General features: G+C 43.2%; 1 protein-coding gene across 6 annotated transcripts in view; it reads right to left on the minus strand.

The window, feature by feature from the left end:
* Positions 1–538: 538 nt before the first annotated feature.
* Positions 539–26,226, minus strand: part of cdc42bpab (CDC42 binding protein kinase alpha (DMPK-like) b) — a 68,359-nt gene continuing 42,671 nt past the window's right edge. The window contains exons 7-43 of one of the 6 annotated variants that reach the window (XM_041063862.1): positions 25,345–25,545; positions 25,001–25,139; positions 24,770–24,879; positions 24,519–24,598; positions 23,412–23,590; positions 23,091–23,213; positions 22,779–22,912; positions 22,398–22,519; positions 22,150–22,240; positions 21,613–21,723; positions 20,976–21,217; positions 19,126–19,231; positions 16,176–16,300; positions 14,888–14,993; positions 14,512–14,660; positions 14,287–14,378; positions 13,630–13,706; positions 12,075–12,113; positions 11,251–11,370; positions 10,110–10,193; positions 9,890–9,995; positions 9,480–9,616; positions 8,919–9,058; positions 8,472–8,553; positions 8,113–8,332; positions 7,659–7,721; positions 7,287–7,540; positions 6,916–7,040; positions 6,564–6,778; positions 6,281–6,378; positions 5,974–6,058; positions 5,529–5,652; positions 5,097–5,214; positions 4,405–4,522; positions 4,140–4,297; positions 2,998–3,072; positions 539–1,468 (exon numbers count right to left, since the gene is read on the minus strand). In XM_041063862.1, coding sequence (XP_040919796.1) covers positions 1,337–1,468; positions 2,998–3,072; positions 4,140–4,297; positions 4,405–4,522; positions 5,097–5,214; positions 5,529–5,652; positions 5,974–6,058; positions 6,281–6,378; positions 6,564–6,778; positions 6,916–7,040; positions 7,287–7,540; positions 7,659–7,721; positions 8,113–8,332; positions 8,472–8,553; positions 8,919–9,058; positions 9,480–9,616; positions 9,890–9,995; positions 10,110–10,193; positions 11,251–11,370; positions 12,075–12,113; positions 13,630–13,706; positions 14,287–14,378; positions 14,512–14,660; positions 14,888–14,993; positions 16,176–16,300; positions 19,126–19,231; positions 20,976–21,217; positions 21,613–21,723; positions 22,150–22,240; positions 22,398–22,519; positions 22,779–22,912; positions 23,091–23,213; positions 23,412–23,590; positions 24,519–24,598; positions 24,770–24,879; positions 25,001–25,139; positions 25,345–25,545 — 4,680 coding nt within the window. In that variant the 3' untranslated portion in view covers positions 539–1,336. Of the gene's footprint in view, positions 1,469–2,997; positions 3,073–4,139; positions 4,298–4,404; positions 4,523–5,096; positions 5,215–5,528; positions 5,653–5,973; positions 6,059–6,280; positions 6,379–6,563; positions 6,779–6,915; positions 7,041–7,286; positions 7,541–7,658; positions 7,722–8,112; positions 8,333–8,471; positions 8,554–8,918; positions 9,059–9,479; positions 9,617–9,889; positions 9,996–10,109; positions 10,194–11,250; positions 11,371–12,074; positions 12,114–13,629; positions 13,707–14,286; positions 14,379–14,511; positions 14,661–14,887; positions 14,994–16,175; positions 16,301–19,125; positions 19,232–20,975; positions 21,218–21,612; positions 21,724–22,119; positions 22,241–22,397; positions 22,520–22,778; positions 22,913–23,090; positions 23,214–23,411; positions 23,591–24,518; positions 24,599–24,769; positions 24,880–25,000; positions 25,140–25,344; positions 25,546–26,226 lie in introns of all 6 variants that reach the window. The other 5 variants (XM_041063861.1, XM_041063860.1, XM_041063863.1 and 2 more) reach the window with 5 other exon arrangements.

A 26,226-nucleotide genomic window follows, 5' to 3' on the forward strand; every position in this document is an offset into this window, starting at 1 on the left:
AAAAGAAATCTAAAATCAACTGGTAAAAAAAAAAACTGGAAAGTAGTTTAAAATGGCTTTTTGTGTGTGTGAATACAAGCTCAATTCACTCTCAAAAACAAAAACAAAAACAAAAAAAAAAGGAAAATAAAAGTCAAAGAGGATTTTTTTTTCTTTCCCGTGTAGTTCTCTACAGTATTTTCCTTATCATATATTACTCTCTACTTTGAACCTATATACATCGTCGTGATGGTGAGTCTGTGAGTCGGTCAGTTTGGTTGCACAGCCAAGTGGAACGTCTACGCTACAGTAGAGGACGCGGTCCCCGAGCTGCGGGGACCGCGTCACTCGCGCCGGACCGATGAGGGAGAGAGTAGCACAGCAGGAAGCCGCGGTGATGTCGTATGAGCTGTTGTCATTAACACAGATCGTAGCTTTTTACTGACGGTCAACATATAAAAAAATATCATAAAGCCACTGCACTTAGTATCATGAGAAAAAAGAAAAAAGAAAAATCACTGATTTCCATACTTTCTCTCCCTCTCTCTCTCTTTTTTTATAACCTTTTTCAATTTTTTGCAGCACCCAAAGAGAAAGCGACTGAGGGAAGTGAGGAGGGCTTTAAACTCCACCCGTCTGCTTCAGGCCATTAAGAAGCAAACCTCCCTTTCCTTGTCTAAGATTGATAAATAAATTAAAATATCGTCCCCTAAAACCCAAAGGGTCCTATGTACAAGTACAAATCATTTCCTCTCAGTAATAATCCTCCTCTGTTATTTTTTTTTTGTTGCATCATGAGGTTTCTGAGTCTGAACCGATCTCATTGGGGGGGAGGGGGGGGGGGAGTGAGGGGTGTCACGTCAGTCGATAGCGGAAAGAGCCGAGTCAAGCCGAGAGTGTTTCATTCCTATATCATACGCCCTTCCCGAACAAACACATGCACACACGCAAGAGCATACAGCTTCTCTCAAACACACACGCACACATCTGCACCCTCAAACGTCAGCACCCACATGTGCACTGCCACTAACGCGTGATGACGTCTCCCTCAGAGCGTCCCTCAAACACACGGCAGACTGTGTCTTAGTGTTTCTGCCCCACGTTGGAAGTATGGTGAGAGACAAACAGACAAACGGAGGCTGTGAAGTGGGACAAAAGTTCATCAAGAGAGAGTGGAGGACAGGGGGTGCAGTTCTCTGGGCAGTGAGGGGGAATATTCAGAAAGGAGGCGAGAGGCTGCGGTGGAGGAGGACGAAGAAGAAGAAGAAGAGGAGGAGGAGGAAGGTTTAGAGTCCTGTGCTGTCGGTCGGTCGGTCAGTGGGGTTGGGCGGGCGAGAGGCTGGGAGGGGAAGGGGGCTCATGTGTCCCAGCCCATCCGGTCTGTGCTCTCCAGGGACAGGGACTTGGTCTTGTGTGGGGAGGCTGGGCTGGGAGGGCTGCTGAAGGTGGAGCTGTTGGAGGCCGTGGAGTGACGGGGGGAGTCCGAGTCCTGGAGGTGAGGGAAAGGGGCGAGAGAGATAAAGAGAGAGGGGAAGAGGGAGTTGGAGATAAAGAAAGAAGATGAAGTTTGGGAAAGAAACAAAGAAAGAAGCAAAAAAAAAAAAATTAAGGAAAAAAGTTAGACGACGCTGACTTTCATAAAGTGGATCACAATCACTTCTCTGATTCAGACTCATGACAGTGGAGCCTATGTCTCTGTCTCAGGGTTAATAAAATGAGCAGTGAGCTCTCAGCTGACAGCTGTACTCTAAGCATGCAAACTCTTCACCTTCTTACTCCTCATTAATCTGCTGTTGGGGATGGAGGGCAGATGTAAAGTGAGAAATGAATCACACTGCCCCCACCCTCCCCTCCACCTCGTCTTCCACCACATTCCACATCATCAGCAGATGAAACGGCTCAATTGACCAGAAATGATCAGCTGAAGGAAAACAAACATGCAGGCGAGGGCGGATGAAGGGGGGAGGGGGTCAAAACCTTCATACTGTACAAACACCTACAGTATGACTTGATCAGCCCTTTACATGAGCTAACACATGATTTCATATGTAAGACAATCCCTGAATCCAGTACAGTGCATGAGAGAATTTGGCCCCAAACACTGGATGATTCACACGTCTGTTCAGTGTGTGTTTGGTTTGTATGATGTTGTTTCCAGTTCAGTGATAACATCCTCAGGTTGGGGGGGGGGGGGCGTTTCAATTATCTCATGTGCTGCACAGAGACGTGTTTTTCCACGTCAGTGAGTCTTTATGCTTTTCTCTGCTGTCCTGTTTGGATCTAATCTATAAAGAGCACACTCACTGTACGTCTCTACCATCTATGGAAGAAGATCTCTCTCTATGTGAGGTTGTGTTTAATCACTCAACCTTTCCAAGCACTCTTCAGTCACTGAACTGTCATGTGATCCAGAGATGTGATTCGCTCCAAACCATGCAGCTGTTGTGATGTATGTACAGTGTAATCGTATCATTACAGAAAGAGCACTGCTCGATCCTGGTGGAATCCTGAGCGCGGACAGCACAGTGTACTAACTGTAAGTCCTTCTGGCCTAGTTGTGCTCTGAACTGGACAGCTCATGGTTAGAAACACGGGCAGGCCGTCGGGGGGGGGGGGGGCTGTATGGAAGCGGACATGCTCTGTGATTGGCTGGGTGGGCAGCGGTGGGAGGAAGTATGCAAAAATGGCCGAGCAGCAGCAGCAGCGTTGCACCATTCCATCAGCGACCACAAATAATAATGGTACAGGCCGGGTGAGGGGACGGACTGCTGGAGCAGCTCATGCTCCGGTGAAACATGAGATGCTGCTGACGTGACGGGGCTGAAATGGTGCAGCGAGAGGCCGTGGGACCCTCTGTGTGTGTGTGTGTTTATGTTTTGAATGCACCACATGCTACTGAAAGTGTGCGCTTACATTTACTGAAATAACACACTGTGTTCTGCATGTGGGTGCATCCTCAGTGACACGGTGCTCTCAGGTGTGTGTTTGGTGCAAAGTCGTTGCAGCTGTTGACATTACCTTCATCTTACTAAGCAGGGTCCTTAAAGCCCTTTTCAGATCGGGGGTCTTCTCCGACGGTGAGACTGCCTGCCACTGCAGAGGAGAGTTCAGACTCAGCGCCCAGCCCACAGACAACATGCTGGGGTGGGAGAGGGCAGGCGGGGAGGGCGGGGCACACAGCTGGGTGAGGGTGGAGGAGGACGAGGGATGGGGCGGGGGGGGGGGGGGCAAAATGAGGCTTGATGGAGTTGGCGGCGTCCAGGCTTGTGGGCCATGAGGATGGGGAGCCACAGGAAGGATGGCAGGCAATTTGAGGGTGGGTGGGTGGATGGGGGTACAAGTTGCACTTAAACGCAAAAGCTAATGTTTGATGCCAGTCGTTTTACTTGTGCCGTGGAGTTTTATGACTAATACTGGTGCTGGTTTAAAGTTGGTCCTGCAGGGAGGTGATGCTCTAAAGGGACAGTTTTTCACCACTGCCTGACTCCAACTACATTTTACGTATGGACTGTTAAAGCGACACGACAAACCTCAGTAAGTGTCACAGCGTCTCCTTACTACTACTACTACTACTATCCCGACCTAAACCTGAAGCAGGGTATTATGAGGAGGCAACACCAGTCGCTATACTGGGAGAGAGGAGGAGGAGGTCGGAGGACTCGGCAGACTGTGTTTACTATGAAGCGCTGACATCACAGAGAGCTAACCAATCGGACACAGACGTGGGATGAGGTGAGGGGCCTGCGCGCAGAGGCCGGGATGTTGGTGACAGATGGGACAGAGGGAGGATTTTTTTTCTTTTTTTTTCAGTGGGGAACAATGTGATCTGTTTTCAAGTACTTAATAACTGCTTATCTAACTTCTACAATCACATGACAGGGAAACATTCATGAGCCTGGTTTGGACTTGTTCATACAAAGCTGATGCTGGGTTGACATTAACTCCATATTCAGATTCATTAAGTGGCTCCAGAACAATCTGTCCAGTCAGATTAGCCCTGATTTAAACCAACAGTTAGTAATGCAGATACTGAAGTATGCAATTAAAACAAGATTAGCTGTTTAGGTTAACTGTTCAACCAAGTATTTACATTAAATCCTTTAATGTTTAGAGTCAACCGCACATGAAGCTGTATGCTCAGGTTTCATGTAATTACTGACCTCTCTGTCAAACTGTGACAGCGGAGCGTCACCACAGTCCATTCCCCCGCCAGAGGACAGGGAGCTCTCAGAGGGAGACGTCATGGTCTGACGTTTGGATCCGTAGCTTCCTCCCGACAGTTCTCTACGCAGAGCGCTGCCGTTCTGGGAGGACGAGCCTGGAAAGATGGACGGACGGAATGGACGGAGTCAGTTCATCCTGCGGGGATAAAGCTACCAAGAGTGTCTCTGGTTCTCAGAGGATTAACGAACTCCCGTTACTCACGTATGCCCAGTCCACTGCTGGCGCTCATGGAGCGGCCCGGCTCGGCCCGGTTCTTGGTGATGGAGGGGATGCTGACTGAACCGCTGAAGCCCGCACGACTCTCCTGAACACGAACGTTCTGGTTTAAACATGCGCAGAGGAAAAACACACACACACGTACACACACCCACACACGTATACGTATACACACACACACACACACACACACCAAGACAGAGTGCAATGCAGGGGACAGGAGTGAGGAGGGTGGACAGTGATATACACTACATGCTCAAACTACTGAACACAAGTCATTTGTTATTGGCCACTAGGTTCAGGCAGAAACAAGCATGCTGTCCATAAACACACAGCGGGTCAGGTGGAGGAGGGTCAGGGAACTTTAGAGGATAATACATCTGTGACGAGGTTTGTTATGTGATTCAACTCAGCCTCTCAGGTCGGGTTAGAAAGTAAGGACTGACACAGGAACTACGACTAAAACTCTGAGCATGCTAAACATCCGTGGGAAAGGAGGGACACACTGTTCCTGTTCAAGCAGCAGGTCAACACACAGACACAGTCAGCAACTGCTCCTGTATGTTCATGTGTCTTTGTGCCTGTATTCATCCTTCTGCTTACTTCCTCAGTCGTCTGATATGTCTGAATGTGTATGTATGGTGTACAAATATCAATGCATGTGTTTGTGTATGTACCATGGGCAGGTCTTTAAGGATCTGGATCCCGTCTCCTGGTCCCATGTGGGCCACGTGGTTAAAGTTGGTGGGATTGGAGATCAGCTTGTTCCTCATCTCTGGATCTCGCAGCATCTCTCTGAAATCACACACACACACACACACACACAAATACAAAAACCCATGAGCTGAGCCACAAAAACGTTTAGGGCAACAAAGGACAAACACACACTAAGTGCAGCTTTAGATGTGGACACACATTAAGTGGACACACATTAGTCTCCCTCATTACGCTCTTGAACAAACTGAGTGCAGCAGTGCACAGAATCAGCCACTAAAACGTGGCTTTAGTTACACACTTGTTTAGCACTAAAACACCACAATGATGAAAGTGAACGTCATACAATCTGCATAAAGCTCTGTCTGCACTGATGTGTGCTGCAAGTAAACTACCTCCTCTGCTGAAGCCGCTCTTCCTCAGGCACCCTGAAGGAGAAGCGTCTCTTGTTGTTCATGCTGCGCACCATCTGCTTCCTGCTGTTGTCTGACGTCTCCGGGACGACCAGCTCATCACCCTCTGGAAGATCGCAACAAGGCTTCAGGCTCGTTTACATGAAAGACTACAAAGCACTTCAAATTTACTTTGGCGGCTGCGAGTGGCATATCCGACTTTCTACAGTTACGTTGTGCTATAAAACCTGTTATATACAGAACAGAGGAAGGTTTCTCTAACGAGTGCCTCTGTCAGCAGCCATTTATCCTGCTGTGGAAACTGATAAAGAGCAGGAGCCAAATATAAAGGAGGAGAAATAAACTTCAGACTTTATTGTGTCATCCCTGACATCTTTGTAGTATTTGCCCGTGTGATGCTTGACACAGCACACTGGTGAATTCTTACCGGCCATCTTGTTTCTAAAGTAGATGAGCCGGACCGTCTCCAGTCCCAGCAGGTTCAGAGAGCCTTCAACGTTCAGAGGTCGCACCTGAAGGGGAAATTTATCATCAGTAAAATTTCAACAACTGATTTCTAACCAAGATTCATCTCTTTTATTCTAGGAATGCAATCTGAGATTTCTATAAAAATCTGGATTTCATTCATCTTTTTTATAGGGATCAAAAGAAGTGATTCATTTCATCCACCAGGTGGAGCCAGAGACTTCATTACATCACATTCACAACATGCAGCAGCAGCCCACAGCACTGACCTTCTTCAGCGGGATGGTCTGAATCCACTCCATGGTGTTGACGTCAAACACATCGACAGCGTTCTCACTGTACACTGACAGGTAGGGGGCGTTGTAGCCTGGAGAAAACATGAGTTCGAAACAGTTTACACCTTCAGCACAGCTATATTCCATCTTTGTGCTTAATCTTACTATGATAATATTTTCACTGATGTGTATGTTAAGATTTATATTACTTGCAACACTTCATACTCCACTCTAGCAATTGATCACTATGTAAATGAACATTAATTCTTTCGCTCACAGGCAGCGTTGGGCACAGCCGGCCACATCAGCTCCTGCTGGCGTGACCTGCGGCCCTGGGAGTCCACATACACCCCGATGGAGCTGAAGCACAGCAGCAGCTCTTTGCTGGAAATCTCCACAGCACAGAGGGCGTCCAGGTTCTGCTGGGGGATAAAGGCCAGGGTGTGGTCCTCATGATGGAGCAGGCTGACCGGAGACATGTCACCGTGGACGCTGTGGACGACAGAGCGATTAGAATAAGACTTTAAGCGAATAACAAATTCAAACATTAATTGTTGTTGTTTCAGCTGGAATGAATCAGAACAAAAATCTACACTGAATTGAGATCAGCTGATAAACAGGTGGGGCACCTGTAGCGGGTGAAGCCAGACTGATAGCCCACATAGAGACGCTCACTGAGCAGACCCATCCACTGAACGGGGCCCGGGGCCTGCAGCTCTCGCAACCGACGGTGACGGGCTTTACTCTTATTCACCTGGAGGACAGATTGAGAATTGTTTTTTGAGATCTTATAACATGTGTTAAGTAAAAAGAAGAAACGTTATGTCATATAATGAAGAGGCAGTAGTTTGGAGGGTGAAGGAATCCAAGACAGGAGTAAAGTTCTGGGTGAAGAAACAGAATGAGCAACTACACTTCAACAACTAATGCCCAGGTGCTTTTGAGCATGAACTGTTCATTATATTACCCAACAAAGATAAGTTAATCAGTGTTTTCTGACCTCATAGCATATGATTTGTCTCTTCATGGCCACACAGAGGCAGGTGAGCGAGCCGTTGCGGACGGGGCCAGAGACAATGGTCTGGCAGCCTTTTGTCTCGGCCAGCTTGTAGGAGTCGGTCTCACGGCCGTCCAGGGCCTGCGTGGGGAAGAGACGGACATGGCGGTTCCTGCCGGAGATGACGGCCAGCAGCTGCTCCTGGGGGATCAGGTCGATGTGGTGCACCTTCTTATTGTCTCCCACCCGGATTATTTCTGAGGATGGAGGGAGCGTGCACGAGTGAGTAAATCAAGGAGGAAGAAGAAGTGGGGAGAGAGGCATCAGAGGGAAACAAACAAATGAAGAAGAAACCAGCTTTTAAGTGGCTCTTACCATCTTTGGTGACATGGATGACAAAAAGGCCTTCCTCATTGCCCAGGGCGACACGCTCGTGATCTGAGGGCAGAGGAGATGAAGGGAGACTTACTTCAGAGCCAGCAAGGGGACAGAAAAGGGTATTCAGCACAGAAAATGTTCCAATCTGCTAGTTTCTATTTTTATAACAAGTCAAACTCTGAATTATCGGACACAGAGGCTGACTCATGTCTGATTGGTTGTCTGTGAAAATAGCTCAGCTGTGCTTAACTGAAAATACACAAAGACATTTCTATTTTTGAGATAACAACTGCATTCTCGACAAAGACGTGATAAAAACAGAGTATGTACATCTGACAGCTTGATTAACAGTGACAGTGACATTCTTGTAACAGCTCTTCTGTTCTGTGAATCGCTCCAACAAGGTGCTATGTTTCTTGAACTGGACTGTGTGTGAATGCTGAATACCCACCTATGATAGCAGCAGACTGTGTCGTCTTGATGAGCGGCAGCGTGCTGTCATAAGCCTCCTTGGGGATGTAGACGAAGCGCTCCTTGAGCTTGTTCTTCTTGAGGATGCGGTGGAGCTCATTGAGGAGGCCCACCCATTTGTTCCTCTCTTGGTCGCTGTCGGCCAAGATCAGGATGGAGGGCTTGTGGCTGCTGGAGGGGGAGAGCTGGGACGCTGTCACCTGAGGAGAGGAACGGGACGAGTGAAGGTGACATTAGATCTCTAATGTGTGTTGCACTTTGAGTGAAATATCTTACCACAGGGGTGATGAAGCTACTGGTTGCACATACAGCATTTAAAAAGCATTAAGTAGAACTCACTCTGAATATGCAGGGGATGTCCTTGCGGCTGGCGTGGATGACATCGGAGGCCAGGACAGAACTGACTGAAAACTCTTCATCCCTGGACGACAGGACGAGATGTGAGGTTAGACATGCAGGACTACATTACTTGTAATAGTGTTTATACTACATTAGCATCCTCCACTATCAAACAATAACCCATCCTGGACTGGAGACTCAGCTGCAATTCAAGAATATCTGAATGAAATCTAAATAACTATACTGTAAGTGCATTCAACAATTATTTTATATTGATTAATTAGAAGGTTATTTTCTCAATAAATCAATCCTTTACTGCATAAAATGGTGATTTTTTTTTTTGCTTAACAAAAAAAAATACTAATTAATTTTCTGTCAAATGACTGTCTGCTGGACTTCACCAGTATTGATGGTACATATAATGGGAGCTGATAGAGCTTCTTTTACCTCATATCAATGACTTGGCTGACTACTACACTTGGTTGTGTTGCTTTTCCTTCTCCCAGTTCGTAGAGGAACAGTTTGAAGTCACAGACCACAGCCATTGCCCTCTGCCAACCCTTCTTCACCCCTGTGGGTTTGGGCACCTGGGACACACACAGACATACAGTTTAGTGTTACATATGGACCAATACCAAAACTTAAAATGTTTTTTTTTTTTTTTACAGTGTAACAAATCCAAAGGTGCCAATTCAGAGCTATGGTATACGAGTTGATATAAAACAGGTCTAATTTCATTTTGGGATCTAGCACTGTGAGAAACCTCAAATCAAAGAGTCCTTGAAAAAGATTGTATTTCATGTTTACCTTTATATACATGAGGGACGACAGCGGAGAGAGTCAAGCTTTATTTGGTTTCAGATGAAGTAAACAACTCAGAAACCAAAGCATGTCGCAAGATTTCCAGTCATCTGCATTCTTTATTTGATTACTCAACGTCTGCAATGTTGATGACCAAGTCACTATCTGGGCCCAGGGACAACCAAGGCCTTTGTGTGTCTCACTCACCCTGACGTGCCCTTCATACGCCGTGCCAATGCCCCTCTGAGGGTCAATACCCAGTGGGCCCTTGGTCTGGTCCTGGGGCACAGGACACACGGCCGGTGCCTTGTCCGCACATGTTACGTGGCAGGAGAAGTTACACACTTGGCGACAGAGGGAGACAACACAATGTGGAGAAAAAAAGAGAGAGGTTTTACTGATCAAATCAAATCAGATTTTTAAATGAGTGAAAAGACAAACTAGCTTTGTAGTTCCATGGATATTTGTTAAACTGAGAATATATGAACAGGAATCAGTTAAGTCAAAGATTATGCAGGTTCTGAGTGTGTTACAGAGTTGGCAGAACACTATCCCATCTATATATATATTTAAAGTCACTGTCCTCCTCCATCAGCTTTCTTTGTTTGTGTCCTTACCTTCACAGGTACAACCTTGACGTATAAGCCCCACCATGAGGGACGTGCACTGGTTACACTTAGTGGGCGTGCTGAATGTCTTGACCACAAACTGGTGTGCTTTGGGCTGTGGAGAGCACAAATGAGCAAAAGAGACATAATCAGTGGTGCTAACATAACATGAGGTCTATTGGGACAAGGGTGAACAACAGTGACGTGTGACTACAGAAAGATGTCCGACCTTAGGTGAGGAGCGTCCAATACTGCCGTACCCTCCTGACCTCATGGTGGGTGTCTGGACTGTACGAGGAGGATGGTCTATCAACTGCACGACAGAACACACACAAAAACATTAAGCCGAGAGGTATCTCACTGTAACTCGGCTGTGCTTTTCACTAATAAATTAGAGACAGAAAACGTGGTTAACAGCCACCCAGGCCAAAGCTTTCCAAGAAAAACAAGCAAGGACAAGAAGTTCTGTGAGGTCAGAGGTAAGACTTCACGAGTTGTAAATCATTTCGGTGGATCGGAGCAGTATTTCTGTTTGAGTGTCTGTTAAAATTTGTCTACAGTTTCCCACCGGCTCATGCGACAATACGGCGCTGCCAGTATGAGCCCAAAACAGGGTCAGAAAGATTCTGAGCTTGTAAAGAGATGTTCACAAATAATTCCAGATTTTGTAGTTGTTAATCTCTGTAAACCTGAATGAGAAATTCAATTGTGTGCATGTGTTCAAAAGAGAGAGATTACACCATAACACTGTGAAAACTGAAGTGTCACATCTGTGAACTTAATTATTTTTTCCGTTTGAGAAACTTGCAGGTTGTATCCACATCATTAAAGAAACAGTTGGAAACAGGACACTGGTATCTGCTTACAGCCCCATGATGGACACCAGTCTGATAACACGCCACGTTCAGACTGGAGTCCACTGTGGGCCTCAGTGTTCTCCTTTCTCTCGTTGTACTGCTGTTCCTTGAATTTCTCCATAACTGAGTTACTTGAAATTCACAAGGGCTGACCTATTCAACAGTCTCAGTATTGTGAGCTGCTTCAGCTGAACCTTAATTGGAAATTGTCAACTGATTTAGCTAGAGGGAATACTTGGACCCATTTCTTTTGTTCCTCAACATGCCAGACACAGAGATACCATTTTAAGAGAGGGGATCCTGATGCTAAGTTAGACTGGAAATCTTCATTACTTCTCCTGTGCTGATGAATTACAGCCAACAACTATCCACATTCTACTAATATCTCACTATGGGTGGAGTGGGTATCCACAAAACCAGGTCATCAAAAGACATTCAAGTGTCCTGTTGTACTTAAAAAAAATCATGGCAGCCTCTAAACATAAACATGCCAAGACTTAGGGGTTTTCTGACCTCTATAGGCTCCATATCACTAGCCATGGAGGGTGAACGCGAACGGGATTTGAGGTGGGACTTAGCGTCATCTTCTCGGGATGGAGTGTTAGAGGGGGTGAAGTTGTCCATGGAGTCCACCTGAGGACAGAGAGGCAGGGTGGAGAATGAGAGGACACGGGGACATGTAAGAAAGTGAGAAAAGAAGAACAAAAAGAGGGATATTGAAAGAAAGAAGATGACAATGAGGCAGGAGGAAAGGTGGATGAGAGAAATAGAGAGGAATAAGGTGATGGCGGGGTAGATGGACAGAGAGAGAAAGAAGACAGTGAAACAAAACAAACCAGAGAACAATATGCAGCATCCATGCTAAGCAAGAAGGGTGAGCTCCATAATACACACATGGAAAACAGATATAAGAAATATTGTGGTCAAGTTATGTGTCATATCGACTAGACTTTGAAAGCTATAGCAGAAAACTGACCACAACTCTAGTGCATCTCACACAAAGTCACACATCATAGCCCAATGACCACGCTAATTTAAGACACTGTACACCATGCACGGCCATTCACAAAGCTACACTGTGGAATAACAAGAAAACACACACAGACACCGAGCAATACCCCATGTATCTAAAATAAGAAAAATCCAACACATTAATGCCTCTGAGAACACAAACACAGAAGAAGCTGTTTATTCAAACCCCCTGCCATGCAACCAGACAGCCACAGTACACATACCAAGGAAATGCACGCACAAATTAAAACATTGTGAAAAGGACACGACAGGATATTTAGAAAGGCTCAATGACAGCAATCACAGAGCACAGAGAGGGTGCTTACACGTCTGCCTTTGCTAGCTGGGCCAACGGATGGCGAGCGCTTCAGTGGCAGGAGAAGAGGCAGAGAGTGGCAGAGACACAGAGATGAGTAAATATCAGAAAGGCTGTCTAACAGAGCTGAAAACACACTCAAAAAGACTGAAAGAGAAACATGAAAATGGCAATATTAGCCTGTTACAATAGACCAGTGGTTCCCAACCTTTCTTTAGTCTGATGTAGCTTTACTCTCACAGCCCACCAGATGGGATCAACAGACTCTAAACTGGGTGTACGCATTATATACTAGTGAATATTATATATAAACATTTCTAAATTTCTAACCATCATATAGCCATTTATCCTCATTCAGCTAATGATTTCATCTGTGAGTTGAGGTATTCAGTTGAGTTTTTCATATACTCCCCCAGCAGCTCTACCTGGGGTAAAATACCACTGGTTGGGAATCACTGCATTAGACTACTGTACGTCCACCAGGGTTTAATTGAGGACAGAGGTTGAAGAGGGTGGATGGATGCTGATGGAAAAAATGCACATAGTCATGGGGAGGGAGCAGCTTGGGAAAGTCTGTATGGAGCACAGTGACTAAACAAGTTCTCTTTCTGGCTGAAAAAAGAACGAACAGTGGATGAAGGATTTAAATAATGTACTTTGTGGTTCTGTTCAACCTAAGTCCTAGCACTAGGAAGCTAAAGTAGTGCCATTCTTCTACAGGGGAAGCACACTGCAAAAAAAAGTCCACCTTAACAAGTGTTTGCACTTAGCATTATCTCTAATTATTATTATTAATTATTATTATTTATTATTATTATTATTATTATTATTATTATTTTATTTTTCTTAAAGCAAAAAAAGAAGAAAAAAACTTTCAATATAATGAAATATCAGTCTCCTCAATTTAACTGCTATAATACAATGTTTAAAAACATTGGAGAAACTGGGAAAAATGAAATGATCTCTTTCAATTGATTCATTTTTCATTTTGTTTTAAGAAAAATAAGATTTTCACTCTTGTTAAAATGACAGGAAGGACTTTTTTTTTTTTGCAGTGGATCCACTCTTCCTCATATTTACTCTAATGACCAGGCACACACTCACAGGCGCATTTATCCACACATCTACAGCATTTATATACACACACTTACACTGTCTTTCTCATCTACTATATATGCCCACAGCTCTACAGCATACAGCTACTGTTACAGGTATATACACACACATTGAGCTCCACCTGACCAAGACAAACTTACGTCTTCCCAAAACTCAATTAAAGAGGATGAGGATGAGGAATAAGAGTCCTGATGTACCAGAGAGTGAAGCAAGGAAACAACCAAAAAGATAAAATAAAAATCTGGGAACATTCATGTGAGCTAAAACAATAAAAGCATGGAGACAAATAAAGATGCAACTTAATGAACTGCAGCTTTATGAGATTTAAGATTTCCAAGTCAGTCATCATCATTGATTTCAATTCTTCAATTCCAGACAGATACATGACTGCTCATATCAGCTATTTAATTAAATCGGCCCCTGCAAAGACTCTTTTCTTGAATACTTACATCAAACTGGTCAAGTGCTGAGGTGGGGGCATTGAGAAAAGCCAAGAAGGAATTCTGGGAATCCTGGTGCTTGACACCTAAAGACACAGAACAAGTAACACAACCGCGGTTAAGTACGTGATATTAAAACATCAAAGGGTGACTTAAACAAAATGAGTCACAGGACTGTTTCTAAGAAGTGGGAGGGGGTGTTTCATATGACCTAAGTAACAATACATTTTCATGTACATAGCACAGGATTTTATTTCTCAAATTTGGGTGCTGATGCAAAAAGTTAATTTGCGTCCCTGATTGTAGTATAACCCTCTTTTACAGCGATAATCTCTCATCACGAGAAGGTTCACAGTGTGAAGTCAACCATAAGAACCCAACGTATGGAAAGAAACTGCACATTTGAACAAAAAAACTCTACTATCCCATTTATTTTTTGAAAGATTGCAAACTTTAAGTCTGCAGCGTGAGCGCAATGAATGAACAGAAATGGCAAAAGTCACTTTTTGTCTGCATAAGTTTGCCATTAGTACTTTTTATGGGCTAAAGCACTGAATAAATGTTCATATGGTAACACTTATGTTCCTTAAAACAACTATCGCAATGGAATTCTTTGTGCATTTTGGTGACTGACAAGAAAAATGAAAGATCTTGTGAAATATTTACCCCTTCGTAGCCGAAGCTCCTCTGTCTCCTTTTTCAGCCTCTCGATCTCAGCCAGGAGTTCCTGGTTTTTATTTTCCACCTCCTGCAGTTTACTGGAGACAATAATGCATCAAATATTAACCAGAGGTCTGGACAGATGTTTGTCTAAAATTACTGAAGACACATGAATAACCTCTAGACAGGAAACAAATGAACTCTTTAGCTTTTGCTGTAAAGCATCCATACCATTCTGTGGAGATGCTGTTGGCCTTGACTTTGTTCAGTTCATCCTGGATGCCCTGTTTGGCCCTGATCTCAGCATCCAAGGCCGACTGCAGCTCCAGACGGGCTGACATGTCCAGCTTGGCAAACCGGCGCATTTTCCATGGCATGTCCTTAAACAGAGAAGAAGAAAAATTTAAAATAGTGAAAGATGGGATCCAAAGGTGATGGTGCTGAACCATCACTCTTATTACAATAAATTAGACTTGTTTGTCAGCATAATATAAACCCAAAATGTAAATCCAAAACTTCCTAATCACAGAGTACATGCACATCAACAATAACAAGGCATTTTATTTGACTGAGGAGCATCTGAAGCAGCTGAAAACAGTGTTTTCACCGTGGCTCTGGGTCCCAGGCTGGTGTTTCTTAGTCCCTCCAGCTCTTCTGTCATCTTAGTGGCCAGAGCCTGCAGGTAGCCCCGGGCATCCTTCTCATCGCTCACCCTGTGGCAAGCAAATACACATATTTGCATTACTATGCATAAAAAGACACTCCAAACACAAATGTCACCCATACCCATAAATATCACAGGCCTAAAAACAGAATCTAGAAACTTATTTGACATTAAGTTATTTTCAGCAACACCCCATACTTATAATCATCTGCACAGTTACGTCATCACAGTGTTCCTCTTACTTGAGAGCCTTTCTACAAACATCCTTCAAGAGGAGAATGAAAAACAAACACACACATTGTGTAAACACTGCCTCTAAGAAAACCTGATGTTACTGTATGCTCTTTGGGTGTTGTGACCCCAAAACACACTTATCATCACTTCAACATCATTAAGTGCACACACACACACACACACACACACACACACACACACACACACACACACACACACACACACACACACACACACACACACACACACACACACACACACACACACACACACAGACACATGTTCAGTCTTCAGGTAGCTCTGGGCAGCTCACTAATCCCCAATACTCAGGCTGAATAAACACTGCCAGTGCTACAAGTATAAACACAAGCTAACTCTAACTCAAACATATACAACTTTCACATGCACACACACTTTATATTTAAGTTTTACACAATTCTGACATTCAAAACCCTGATAGAAAATAGTCTTAATAAGAGGACTACATTTAATATTTTACCCACTGAGGCATCCAATTTCCTGGATTGTCCACTGTAGTAGCACACTATCTCCACCAGGGGGGATTATGGATCACTGAATTCTTTTAAAAGTACATTCCAGACTACATTTGTATGTACATGTTTGCTGTGTGTGTGTGTGTGTGCGTGGTATGTGTGCTATGTGAAGACTGCAGGCTTGTCCAACAGAGGGAAGCTGAGCAGCTGGCGGGGTATCAGCTGCAATGGGAAGTGATCTGAGAGGAAGGGAGGGTCAAGAAGCTCTAACATCTTCAGAGGTATGTGAGAAATGCTGCAGTTATGCTGTATGGAGGAACCCAATACACTACTAGACAACACAGGGGTGTGTGTCTGTGTGTACTTTATTTCAGTTTCTGCTGTAGCATCCATAAGAAAGTACAGTACATGCCTCAGCAAGTATTTACGACTCAGAGAAAGTTGCTGCGTTCATGTGTGTATGTCTCTGTGTGTATGTCTCTGTGTGTATATCAGTGTCTCACCATTGGATGATTTCTGTGATCTGGGCCTCCCAGTGAGCAACACTCTCCTTTTTGTCAGCCAGCTCCCTCATCTCTTCCTCCAGCTGCCGGTTGGAGCCGCTCACCTTCTCGAACATGCTCGTCAGCTGAGGAAATAAGCGCACACACACAGGGAGGGAGGGTGATTAATCTCAAAAAGTCCTCCTGGATCATTTACTATGAGAGGTGTGCAAAAACATAACCACGGTAACATGCATGTCTCAAGCTGCCATTTCATTTACTTAAATACCTCACTCTGTGGGCACAGTTCTGGCGTTTTCAAACTGTCAATATTGTGATGTAATGTGCAAGCTGAGGCAATAATTATATTGTTTTGCAACTACTTTCCAATCCCTGAGCTGGTTGCCAACAAATGTGTGGAGTATGTATGAGGACAGTCGAGGTCATTAAACAATGTCATTGTTGTGGCAAAAGCCACAGAAATAAACACAAACATGGGTTGAAATACATGTTGGCTTGTTTTGGCACATCCTGTCACTCTCTGGGCAAGAGTCCACCAAATGACATATGTCTTAATCTGTAATGGATTTCCAGTGATGAAATGACACCACATACGAATAAATTTAAGTGTAACGGCCGTGTGGAGTTGCTTAAGAGAACACACAAACACTACACCTCATCAGAAACACAGTATATATTTGTATGGTTTAAAAAATATACAAACTCACTCAAATGACATTTATCTCAGCTGATCCTTAATCAACAATGAAAACATCTCTTACACAATAAACAAAGTGCCTCTTGCCGCAGGAAGTTTTTCAACTGTTACTTGAGGACAATTTTGACTTATAAAGAAATGTGGGATGGAACAGTCAGTGGCTCATGTTTCAAAATGAGGTTTCTATGCCCAGATGTTAAATAGCAGTTATAACACTTGCACCTGGGACCCCACAGATGTTTGTCCAGGTGTGGAAATGACCATCAAATAATCCTGCTAAATTATGGATGTAGCTATTAAACTAGATGTAGCTGTAGCTTTAAGCTAGCAGGCTCTGTTAGCTACTTAAAGTCAGTACAAAATAAAAAATAAAAAAATAAAAAAATAAAAAAACCACAACAATGGGCCTCAGGCAAACACTACTCAATATAAACAAATTTGTTCTTAAGTGGTATGTAAACATGATTTATGAAAACCTGTTGCATTCACCAGCTGACCTAAAAATTAGAATGCATTATAAATTTGGAGTTTAAATATGTAACTAAAAACAATCCAAGCATAAAATTAACATTCTTTTCACCATATCAGCATGGTGTGACGTCAACAGCAGGATTTTTTTTTCATAGCTGCTATCAGAGTATTTTGCCATGACAGTGCCCAGTTTTTGCTAGAAAAACTGTCACCCTCCAAAAAGCTGTCTGGGCGTCTTTATACTGTCCAGATGTACATCCTCCATTTTAACACACCTCTGACTTACTTTTCACTCTGGGCATGGACTGTTTTACTTTAGCAAGACGTTTTTTTGGCATCTAGCTCCATGTGAAATCATTCACTGTCTATGCCTTTGTGACGACAGCACAGACACCAGTAGTAAAATGTGTTTTATTGGTCACCTCCAGCACTGCCTCACGGTGCTAAATTTGTTATGTTTTAGTCGACTTATTTTTTAAGCGTGTGACTTAAAATTCTTCAGTGTAAACTACTACTTTTTACTGGGTGACATTTTTGTGAATCAACAATGCACATCAATGGAGCTACCTAACGACCTGTGAAAATGTGGCATTTATCAGGCTGAAATAAACAATTTATGACGTTTGTGCAGTAAAGAGAGTCTGATGAATCCAGCCCCAAAGACTCGTACAAGCAAGCCTCAGAAGAAAAATACCACCAATGGAGAATAATCGCTAATGTCTGGCTGAATTACAGCTCACAGAGCTTGTCTTTTTGCATTCTCAGTCCACGTTCACCACCAATTTGATCCTGTCAACAGTGAAAATTAAACTTCAGACGTTTGCCCAATCACTCTCCCTTACTGACAACGCACATGAAAAGTCGTTATAACTAAAGATGGAGTGGCTTGAGTTTGCTACTAAGCAAACACCGCTGAAGTTTAGTGCCTCCTTTGAAAAATAAGACTAGTCAAACAATAATATTTTCCGACACTTCAAATGTATTGAAAAGCTAATCTGTGCAAAGACTGTGCAAGTGCTTTACCTTCTGAAAATATAATTTTTCAAAAAGTGAAACAACAGAATAACACATTAAATAACTACAGTGATATGCGCCGTCATTCCAGTGGCTCCCACATCCATATTCTCTCCATTTCATCAAGACATTTTCTTTTTTTTTTTTTTTATCAGTTGCAGACTTTAAAAGCAACACTCTGACACTTTATGCCATATGTCAAAATGCCTTCTACTTCTAAGAAATTGTTTAAATTGGGAGCCTTTTTGAACTTCCAAAAGCCATTTCCAAAGTCAACAGAGCGTAATCCAGAGAGTCATTCCATCTGACCGTGTAGGAGGCTACGGGGTGTTTTTATGGAGGATATTGAACAGTGATTTCTTTGGCATTGCTGAGAGAGAGGGGGTGGAGGGAGGAATGTGATGAAAGAGTTTGGGCCGACCAAGAGGGTTACCTGGGGTTAGGGAATTGTGTTTTCTTGCATGTGTGTGTGTGTGTGTGTGTGTGTGTGTGTGTGTGTGTGTGTGTGTGTGTGTGTGTGTGTTAGAGAGATAAACATTACAGTGAAAAGCTGAGAAAGCAAGAAAGAAAAACGTCCAAAAAAGAGCGACAATTGAGAAAGAGCAAAAAGAGAAAGAGAAGCCTGACCTGCGATAGATGTGTTTTCAGAGCGCTTTTTGTTTCATTATGTGAGGTGCTTCCCACACACGGACTTTACCCCCTCCTCCAGTTAGTTACTGCCTAATTCTGGGGGAAACACTGATGTGTATATATGAACAGATAACTTACCTTATCCAGTTCACTGGAAAGCTTCTTATTTTCTTCAGAAAGCAGGATTCTTTCCCTCTCATACTTCTGCTTGTACTCGGTCTCAAACTCTTCCCGCTCGCTTTGGCTGGAGGAAAAACACACACACACACACACACACACACACAGATTGTTAAACTTGTGACATTGTATAAACTTAAATTTATTTCCTAACCATAATTTACAATTGGAAATCCAATCTTGACTCTTGAAATTGTCATTTTAACATGAATACCATCTCAATCTGTATCTGGAACAGTTTTCTACCTCCTAATGGTCTTTGAACAATCAATCTACATTAAAACAAAATAGCCAATAATCTTAGTGCAGTGCTTTTAAAAGAACATAAGCACACACATATCCTACATACAATTAAGTGTTCACCAATTTCACAGTCAACCTCCCTCAGAAAGCCTTGTCTATCCTCCTACCTTTGTTCTTGTGTGGGCCTCAGGCTCTACACATTTCTTACAAAACCTAAATCTAAGGCTTGGTACTAAGACCAGGTACACATTATTCAGCCCAAACACATTAATGCAGTTAGAATCTGATACACCGGTGTGTTTAAAAATGAATTAGAAAGTAGTGAGAATAATATGTCAGTAACAGCAGACAGGAAGGTTAGGATAGCGGCTGCAAAAACAAAGCTCTAAAGCTTTCTCCTCAAAAACAAGATTTTATTAAAATTTGATTAAACCAGCGGTTCTCAAAGTGGGATCAGGTGCCCCTGAGTACCTACCAGGGGGTCTGCAGCAGAAAAATAAGTTAACTTCTTTTCATTGCTTGGTATTTAATATCTGAGTTGGCACATTTTGGCAGAATGTTTATTGTTTTTACTCGTTCAACCATTGTCGTCCTCGTTTTACCGTTCAGATATTCACAGTGCTCTTAAAGTATTAACTTGCACTTAAAGGCACAATGGGTCAGTTTCATAAGCTGCTATGCTGCTTAAGCTCAGAAATATACTTTCAATTGAGTGCCCATAGCTAAAGCAACTTTGTACAATCTGTACAGTAATGTTAACAGCGCTGTTACCGACCACTGCTTGGCTTTTAACTGATTCTGTGGCTCAGGAATGTGACCAACCGAGGTAAGCATGAGACTAAGAGGACTTGATTTAATAAGCTACATACTCAGTCATACTAACTGGGATAGCTACAGTAAATGTGTCTGTCTGCTTAGTTTTCTTCTACAACAGTGGACAGAAAAAGGTCCTTACACTGCTGTGTGACAGCACAGCAGTGTAAGGACACAAAATACACATTGACACAAAATATATAATGTATATCTGTATTTCAAAAACACCCATTATAGCCTTATACAACTTCAAGGCCACATATCTCTATCATCAATAATTTCATAAGTATAACTGAACATCTCCTCTGAAATGGTGGATATCATCTTTGGGGTGAAAATTAGATGGGGAATGGGTGTGAACAGAGGGATGAAAATACTTGAGAACCACTGAAAAAGGACCTGAAGTTACCTGGACAAGAAGTTGACACTAGCTGGGATCACATAACTTTTAAATTCTGGGGAATAGCTAGATTAACTACACCACATCACTTACTACAACTTACTACACATTTATACCAGACAGGGGATTAAGCTGTTTTTTTAATGTAACTGTAATTACCTCATGGAATCATCACTGAAAGAAAAATAATACAATGATGACTTAGACATTTATGTTGTAGAATACTGGCAGCAATACCACTGATCCAGCACCAGAGAAAAATGCAGAACAAAAGAAAATGTGTCCTAATCAGACAAGACTGATGATAACAAATAATGGTTAGCAAGTATTAGAATAAGAAAAAGCTAATAAATACCTCTCACGGCGAGTCTTATCCAGCTTGTCTTTAAGCATCAGGATTTCTTTCTGCAGGGCAAGGTGCTGGCTCTCAGCATCCCTCAGCTCCTTGCGCAGCGCCTTCAGCTCGTTGCTGTGCTGTGCCTCCCTACGGCCCAGTTCCTCCTCGTACTGGAGCGTTTTCTTCTCCAAGTCTCCACGCAGGCGTCCTACCTCCTGGTCAGCCGAGGTCAGAGTGGCAGAGGGACCAGCCTGCTTCAACTGGGCGATGGGAATACGGAGAAAAGGAGGGTTGGTAAAGCTGAGCAACAGAGGATAGGATGATTCACATGACACAAAAACTCAGCTATACTACAGGGGAAAGTTGAGAAAGGCTCAACTTTATGCAGTAAATATTTTTTTTGACAGCTGTTTACAGCTCCACTCCATTATGCAAAGGAAGTTTAAGCAAATTGAGAAAAAGTTGATTATTGCTGTCTCCAGGTTCCCGATTCCATACGTCTTTCACAAGTTACCGTGCTCAATACATCACACCCTGAGAGATACGGATTCATGAGAAGCCAGATACTGACAGTTTCTCCATATCCTTACAGGATGAATGAGGCTCTGCAGAAGGACAGGTTAATGTTCAGCTGTGTGTGTGTTTGCAAATTTACCTTAAGTCCTTCCAACTCCTCCTCCAGCTGTCGGCTGTACTGCTCATTCCGCTCTCGCAGCTTCCTCTCTTTCTGAGCCTCTCCTGCCTGCTCCTCTGCCTGCGCCTCCATCTGATGATGGACACACACAGACTCAAGTGACTGGATGAAATCATATGTCATATGAAAATGTTGTCCTCATGTACCCATACCAACACAGCAGGAGCAGAAACAGTCATGTTTTTATACTTAGAATACAAATGTGACCTACAGGAACATCCTCAAAAGCTAAACATTCAAAACACAAATAACAACTGCACCAATACACTACAAAGAGAAACAACATCTGTAGTGCTTTAAGTGTATAGTAACACTTTATACATTTGAATAACACTACTGCAACATTATGGGGTTATTATCTACTGGACAGGTACAATACAGAGACAACAATGGATGTTTGAATTGTGCACCAACCAGTGAATGGAGACAGAACAGGTAGCGCTAACAACCACAGGGAGACTACTCTACCTCCTTCTTAGCCCTCTCAGCCTTTCGCACCTCAAGGCGGAGAGCCTCAACCTTTTGACTCTGGCTCTCCATCTCCTCCTCCTTATCACGCAACTGGCGAACCAGACGCTGCTTTGCCGACCTGGGCGTGAAGCGAGTACAAAAACATCAAGTAGGACAAAGTGAAATGGACCGTGGGCATTTCTTATAAAAGTCGTGTATAAAAAAAAAACAGTATGGGTATGATTTTCAGTGTTGGTATCGTATTTTGATAAAATGTTGAAAGGCAGTGGTTTTACCTGAGGTCTGTGAGTCTCTCATTAAGCTCTGAAAATTCCTGCATGGCCAGTTTTCTCTGACTGTGAGCTTCCTTCAGCTCTTTCGACTGAGACTTCAGCTTTTCATTGGCGTCCAAAAGGTCCTGACCACAACACACAGGGACGGCGTAGATAAGATTACCACAGTGACATTCAAACACAATCTTGTAATTTTGTGACTGACAAAGTAAATATGTGAACATTTTTCTGAACAAACATGTTGCTGAAGACCAAAAGGTACATTTTGCTCCTACAGGTAATTTCTGCCATAGCTATGGCTAATTTCTCGAGCTCTAGGAGTGGGACACGAATAAAACCCCAGTACATACACAGTCAGACACACAAATGAAACACCGGTTCTACCTTTTGCAGATCGTCTCTCTCCTGTGTAACGCTCTTCATCTGTTTCTCCAGAGTTTTAATGTGTTTGGAAGAGTCCTCCAGGTCTCTGCGGGCCAACGTCACATCCTCCAGCTGCTTCTCTAGTTGTCCCGAGTCTGACATGCAAATAAATATTAATGAACTTTTGAGTTCGAATGAAAATATCTGTGATACCGGTTAATTTTCATCATTGAAAGATATCCTAAATACCCTTGGTATTAAAAATATTTTACATTTTCACCATAAAACTCAAATTTGCTGAGCTTAACTAAAGCGGAACAAAGAATTCCTGACCAGCGATCTGCTTCTTGAGGATGTCGATCTCGCTCTTCAGGCTCCTGATCTCCACCTCCTTGTTAGCGCTGACGGAGCCCTCGCCTGTTGGGTGCTGCAGCGCCTGCACCGTCTGAGTTGACTCTACAACAGGTCAGGTAAAAGGCATCCGTCATGCTTTTTTTTTTTCTTTTTAAACCAAATATAGGTGTGTGGAGAAAACACCTATGTGTATATGTGCATGCTTTGCTTTGCAGAACTATTTATGCATATCAAACTGCAGTGTGGTTGTGTGCATTTCACACATGCTCACAACCAGATGGACTCTTTCTGCAGCCTCACCTTGCAGTTTGCGGCTCAGCTCCAGTTTCTCCTGCTCCAGGCGACGGATCCTCCTCTCATAGGCCTCGGTGGCCAGGCTGTCCTCCAGGCTGCGCTGAACATCCATGTCCACCTGATCCTGGCCTGCCTTACCTGGCTCCCCTGCCAGCTGTCGCAGGCAACCCCGGTCAGATAGGGTACTACAGGGGAGGAGAGTAAGAAAACAGTAAGGTAATGAAGAGAAAGGTGTCGGAGGCATGAGAACAATAACAGTATCAATAATAAAGAGGGCAACGAAAGTGGGTAAAAATGGCAAAGACGATTCACAATGAGGGACGAAAAATATATTATTTGAGTTGAGAAATGGCCAAAATGGTGTTGAACATCCAGTGAAAATTAAATACAAACGTGTTTGTTTAAGAGGTGAGAAGGAAATGACAGAAACACAGCAGAGGAGGGAAAACAGGAAAGAGAAGTAGACAGAGAGAAGAGCTGAAAGATGGGAGGATGTTGAGTCATGGAAGGAGGGGGTAGAGGGAGGGTGGAGAAGGAATGACAGTGACATAAAAGAAGATGTAAAATAGAAAGAGGCAGACAGAGTGGGGGAAAGGGCAAAGGAAGAAAGAATGGAAAAGGCCATTATCACTGAGCCATGAAGAGATAAGAAAGTAACTGGCTGGTTTCTCACGGGTAACACTTCAGTGTGAAGATCTACAGCAAGTCATGGACATCACCTTATTAGGGAGGGAAGCTAACTTAATACTCCTACGCTTCTTTAGATAGAGTGATAACATTTCCATGCAGCAGTCTGTTTTAAATGACCGATGACATGTGAAGCAAGATAATGACAAGGTGCCACACTTTTTCCATCCCTCTTGATTCTTGTCCATTTTCACCTTTTTAATAATCGTACTTTTGCTAACTAGAAAAATACTGGAGGAGAATAGTGCCTCCGCTTCATCCCACCCACTTCCAATCACAACCATAACGATGAGTGTGAAGGAAGACTTTCCAAAAATGACACAAAATGACCAAAGCCCAAATCTACATTTTCAGCTGTGCTTAAAATATTATTTTTAGATTTATCTGTAATTTATTCATAAATCTGTTTCTCTTTGCAGCACTTACCATTTACTTGTATAGGTGAAGCCCACAAAGGGCAGATGGTGGCCAGAGAAGGCAGTGTGAGAGGGAGGGGGCATGGTCTCCTGAAAAATGAATCAGAGTCATGACAAAAAGGGACATTTTCATCAGTCAAAGAGAATCACATCTGGTACATGTGACTGTACAGATATATTATTACATTTGTGGGCGGACAAGACAAACAATGAGTTTCCAGTGTTTGTCTTAGTCTGTTTATCCCTAAATAACCCCCTTACCGAGTTCTTCAGACAGTCATCATCCACATCAAAGTTGGAGGTATCTGTTGGACTGCTGACCTCTGGGATGTATGGGGCCTCACATGTGAGTATGTTGTCCCAGTCAATGCCTGAAAATACACATGATCATTATAATAAATAGAATTAAATATTAATTTCCATGGGAAATGGAAAGAATGTTCAAATCACAGAAGACACTGTGACATCTGTGAAGTTAGACGTAGCCTGTACCGGAGAAGAAGGGGTGCTGCTTGAAGTCCTCAATGCCGTTCTGGCCCAATCGGTGCTCTCGACTGCAAATGAGCCGGCGGATCAGATCCTTCGCATCCTCTGACACGTCTGATATCTGCTGTGGGAACTGGAATCGCTCCTGCGCAAATACAGAGATTAGAGATCTCCATTTCTGCATTGTCACTGACACGTTTGCAGCTTTCACTTAATTGCTACCTTCTGCTTTTATATCATACCTTTTAAAACCCTTTTACAACGCCGTTGATATGTCTCGATATTGTATTGACGTGATTTACATGTACAGAAAGGCAACTTTAAATCAGCCTCAGGCTCCATGAGCTCACCTTGTGGTTCATGATCTTCCCATAGGTTTCCACCAGGGACTCTGCATAGAACGGGGTCTCGCCGTACAGCATTTCATACATGCAGACACCCAGGGACCACCAGTCGCATTCAGGTCCATACTTGCCTTTCCCGTCCTCCATTGCCTGGAGGATTTCTGGGGAGATGTAGTCTGGAGTCCCCACTGCCACGGAGGACTGGACCTAGCGGAGGGACAAGACATGTCAATAACTGATCCCAAAAATGTCACATGAAGTTCATTCTGCATGTAACAGCAATAAGAGAGATGATGATGATGAGTTGCAGGCTGAAGTCTTGGAAACATGCAAGATAATTAGCACCAGTCCAGCACAACCAAAAAAAACAACCAAACAAAGAGAATATTGAATATTTCTGACCACCCCCAACTACAGGATGAATTCCCTTGTCAACCTTTTTTTTTTTAAAAACTGTGTTTCATTTTATTTCAAAACAAAGCAATTTTGAGAATGCAAATGTGATGCTGCATCCTGAACAAAAGTCAAAACAGTACATTTGAACATTTCAAAATGTAAAAAAATATGCCAAAGGTTCCACAGTGGAAGAGAAAAAGCAGATACTGGAGTTTGGATCCATCGCATGTTGTACGATCTCTCTTTATTATTCAGGAAATTGCTTTAATACAGATGAAACACCAAAGAAATGCACTCTTATCATCACTCAAAGCTTCAATCTAGACATTTCAATGTATGACACAGTTCCAGGGAGTGTCCAGCAACCACTGAATTTATTTTTTCAAACGCTCATATAACCTCATCACTATATCAACATTGGAGGAACAAACCCAGGCAACTCTTTGATCATCTATTTCATCCTGTCAGTTTTCTTTTATATGAAACCTGAGG

Source organism: Toxotes jaculatrix, chromosome 19 (genome assembly GCF_017976425.1).
Source record: "Toxotes jaculatrix isolate fToxJac2 chromosome 19, fToxJac2.pri, whole genome shotgun sequence".
NCBI classification, from domain to species: Eukaryota; Metazoa; Chordata; class Actinopteri; family Toxotidae; genus Toxotes; species Toxotes jaculatrix.